Genomic DNA, 4068 nt, shown 5'->3' on the forward strand with positions numbered 1-4068 from the left:
CCTACACGATTTCCATTCTCAACTTTCCCACACCAAATTTTAGGCTCTTAATAAAACACCACAATTAAGTTTTTTCTTAATAATACTACATAGACTTATGTTTTTATGCTAATTCCTACACCTCTAATTGAACCAAACAAATTCGTTGCCTAAACCCAGTTTAACCATAAGCTTCGGAACAGTAAACCGCGATATGGTTTACATGTTTAATCACCCACGACCCAGGAAGCAAAATGACGCCATTTCGATGGGTTCACTTCAAAACCGTTGAGAAAGAACAATAACGATGAAGAACCGAGAAGAATCCGTCGAAGAATTAAGAGCGAGCATTAGAGCAATCGAATCAATATCTTCTTTAGTCTCACTCTCTCACTCAATCAAGCCTTCATTATGAATTGGCAATTGATACGAAAAAGGCTCAAATAGATATACTCTTGAATCACGTCCGTGGAGAGTCTGAATCCCGACTTCGATCCATCTCTCTCCACTTTGGTTAATACCATTCGAGGTTCTCTCAAAGAGTATTGTCACGATCTCGCGTCTCAATGCTTGGATGTATCGTTCGGTGGGAAGCTCTTGATGCAGAGTGATTTGGATTTCATGTTTAGGAAACTAGAACGCCATGTGAAGAATTTTTCTTTGATTTAAGCTGCTGGGATTATCAGTCATGGTTTCACGATCTTTGTTTGTTGCCTAGTGGGTGGTAAAGCTTGTAGAGATGATATGAGGTTTTACATTAGAGATTTGTTGACTAGGATGAATATTTAGAGATGTTGAGATGAAGAAGCAAGCTTTGATTATGTTGAGTAAATCTATGGTAGAAGATAATACTTGAGAAGAAGAATAAAACGAGATTGTTTTGCTTCTAAGGTCATGGGTGATTGAATAGGTAAACCATATCGCGGTTAATAGTACCAAGGCTTATGATTAAACTGGGTTTAGGGTTTAGGCAACAAAATTGTTTGGTTCAATTGGAGGTGTAGGAATTAGCATAAAAACATATTTCTATGTAGTATTATTAAGAAAAAAACTTAATTCTCGTGTTTTATTAAGAGCCTAAAAGTTGGTGCGGGAAAGTTGAGAATGGAAATAGTGTAGGGGGAATAATGTGGCAACCCTATAAAAAAAAGAAAAGAAAGGTAAACAACAAAAAAACGGTTGAGATAAAAAAAAAAAAAAAAAGTAACGGAAAAGATAGCTCATATGATTTTCATAGAGTGAAAAGAATTTATAATAAATATATATTTGTTTTGATAATTGTTGTTTTACTTTTTCTACAGACTTATATAATCTAGAAGTTCTCTTTGTGGAAATCAAACTTGGTGGTTGTCTTCCGAGAGAAATCCAAAGCTAGATTTTTTAATTCTTTTACCATTCCTGGCATTCCACAGTAAAAGACTCCTGCAATTAGAATTCATATCAGTATTTAATCTGAATCCATTACTTAATTATATAACAGTGGGTAGATAACTAGATGAATGGTCGATATTAATTTGTATACCTATTCGTTTGCCGGGGTGATGAACTGCGACCTTCTTGTAAACTTGTCTCCAGTTAGGTTTGGCGAAATGGGACTTGACACGTGTTCCCGACACGACATCAACACCGTTCTTAGCGTGTTGTAAGGACTGAAGCATGGCGATGAGAGCCACTCTTGCATCACCTTCCTCGTACACGCTCGTGCAATAATTGTGAAGCTCGATGATTCCTTCGTCGTCCAGCTCCGAAACCTCATCCATTATCCCCTTGAACCACTCGAACGATCCTTGTTCCCTAGTCACCCAATAGAAGTAAGCCTTCCTCGTCTTAAACCCTTTACTGTTGTTGTTGTTGTTACTGTTGTTGTTTTCGATGTCGCTGTCGCGGTCAGGAGATTTCATGTTGTTGATGATGTCCTTGAGGATACTGATCATAGGCGTGGCTCCAATGCCGAGACCTACTAGAAGAACCACATCATACTTCTTGTAGTCTTGTGCGGGAGCACCGTAGGGACCATCGATAAGGACCTTTGGGAACGGGAGGTTCCCATCTCCACCGTCTGCTCGGAGTAGACCGCTTTTACCCGCGGTAGGAGGTTTGCAGACCTCAGAGAAAACGGTCCTGAGTTTACGTGTCCAGTCACCGAGAGTGCGGATGTGTACGCTCACGTATTCGTCTCCAGGAGCTGAAGTGATTGAGAAAGGATGCCATTCGAAAGGAGATACGGCTCGGCAGTTCACGAACATGTACTGTCCACTTTTGTATTTGAATCCTTGTGGCTTCGTCATGTGTAGAGACAACACGTTCCCGGGATATACAGCTACCTGTTATTACACAAATCATGGCAGTTTTCCTACTTTTGTCAAAACAATTACACAAAACATGGCAGTTTCCTACGTTGGAAGAGTTATATATCTAGAAACCTATAAGGTTTTCAATTGATAAATAGAAGTATAACTGACCTTGAGCATCTTAACCGGTTTGATGCTTGATCTGAAAGCACGGATCAGCCTCTCAGATGCATACAGAAGGATGGGTACAGCGAGATACATCCATGTCTACAAGAATCACATAAACACGAAGTGTTATAAACCCGAAAAAGGGAAATAAATGAAGAAAATAGAATGACGAAGGTTTGAAGAGCGTACCGTTTTCTGATACCAGATCTTTGTGAGGTAGAGCTTGATACCGTGGACAATGAGAAGAGCATAAACAATGATGAACAAATGGTGGGAGTACCAAAAGGCATTGAAACCAGTAAGCTTCTTGAGAAAGTTAGGTAAGTTAAGCTTGTTACGACGGAACCAAGGCGTAGCGAGTGTAAAGGCTATAGCCATTAGCACAACCATCACAATACCAGTCCATCCTTCGACTCCCTTCACAAACCACCAATAACTCTCTGGTTGGTCTCCAAAGTATTTTTCCATAGGCTCGTAGGTTTCCTCATCCGCGGCAATTAAACGTGGGAAATCACACGTTAAATGCGCACCCGCATGGAGTAAAACCCCTACTACAATCCCGCTTGCAATAACCTTGTGGAAGTTGAGATTATCATCAAACGGAACTACAGTACCTAGCTTGGTCTTGTTCCTGAGCCATGTGATGGTATTGCGACAAACAGGCAGCAATATGAGAGCCATGTTGAATTTAAGAGTCTCCGCGCCACCTTTGGCGACACAAACGCAATAACCCATCACGTCATAGGCAGCTTTGTTCTTGTACTGAATGAATTTGTAAGCAAAGAGGCCACAGCAGATGCCAAGCCATAGCATCATGATCCATAATCTCTGCCAGTTATCAAGTATGAAGTATTTGATTTTCTCCGACCATCTCACCAAAGGGTTGGTCTCTTTTGCCGGTTTCAGCTTCTGACTTAGCATTTGACTTAGTATCCTGCTGTCTCCAATCCGCACCGACTGGTTTGGTGCTTGTAGTAGCAACATTTCCAAGTTTTCGATCTGTTTCACCAATGTCCATTTAATATCATTAAACTATCTATAATACTAGGAAATACAACACTAATGCAGCAAACTGATATTTTATAATATTTTTCATAGGCTTCTCCACTATTTTATATAAATACTGATACCTTTCATGATTCATTTCTTCATATATATATTTTATAATTTTATTGGCCATTTCGCATACTGGAGAACCACCCATCTACAGTTGTCGAGTTATTGTTGATTGATTAGGTAAAAAACCAAGATGGCCCAATAAGTTGAAAATAGCAATCAACGTGGCCCAATAATTTTGACCACTTTAGATTTCTAGAAGACAAAAGAACCTTGCGATTTTCCACGTTTTTCCTAGTTTTTTAAGGGTGGTTAAACTTACGACATACACAGTATATATACCATTAGTGTAATTGAGTGGGTGAAGGTGGACCACACGTACCATAATAAATCCAGCATTGTCTGGGTCCAACTCTTCCATTATCAACGCTGCATATTCTTTGGCTTGCTTTTGAATATTAGAGAGCTTGTTCGCTGAAGCACTAAGACTAATAATCTGCAATTAAATTATTTGAAACATTAATAACATAAGCGAAAGTAAAAAGGATTTGTCAATAAAAAAAAAAAAAAAAAA

General features: G+C 39.2%; 1 protein-coding gene across 1 annotated transcript in view; it reads right to left on the minus strand.

The window, feature by feature from the left end:
- The window catches only part of LOC104760764 (respiratory burst oxidase homolog protein D), a 4471-nt gene continuing 1586 nt past the window's right edge, over positions 1184–4068 (minus strand). Inside the window, exons 4-8 of the mRNA XM_010483724.2 lie at positions 3877–3990; positions 2628–3437; positions 2442–2537; positions 1502–2303; positions 1184–1401 (exon numbers count right to left, since the gene is read on the minus strand). Of these exons, the coding sequence (XP_010482026.1) occupies positions 1292–1401; positions 1502–2303; positions 2442–2537; positions 2628–3437; positions 3877–3990 (1932 nt within the window). The 3' untranslated portion in view covers positions 1184–1291. The remainder of the gene's footprint in view (positions 1402–1501; positions 2304–2441; positions 2538–2627; positions 3438–3876; positions 3991–4068) is intronic.

The sequence above is a fragment of the Camelina sativa genome, chromosome 18 (assembly GCF_000633955.1).
Source record: "Camelina sativa cultivar DH55 chromosome 18, Cs, whole genome shotgun sequence".
NCBI classification, from domain to species: domain Eukaryota; kingdom Viridiplantae; phylum Streptophyta; class Magnoliopsida; order Brassicales; family Brassicaceae; genus Camelina; species Camelina sativa.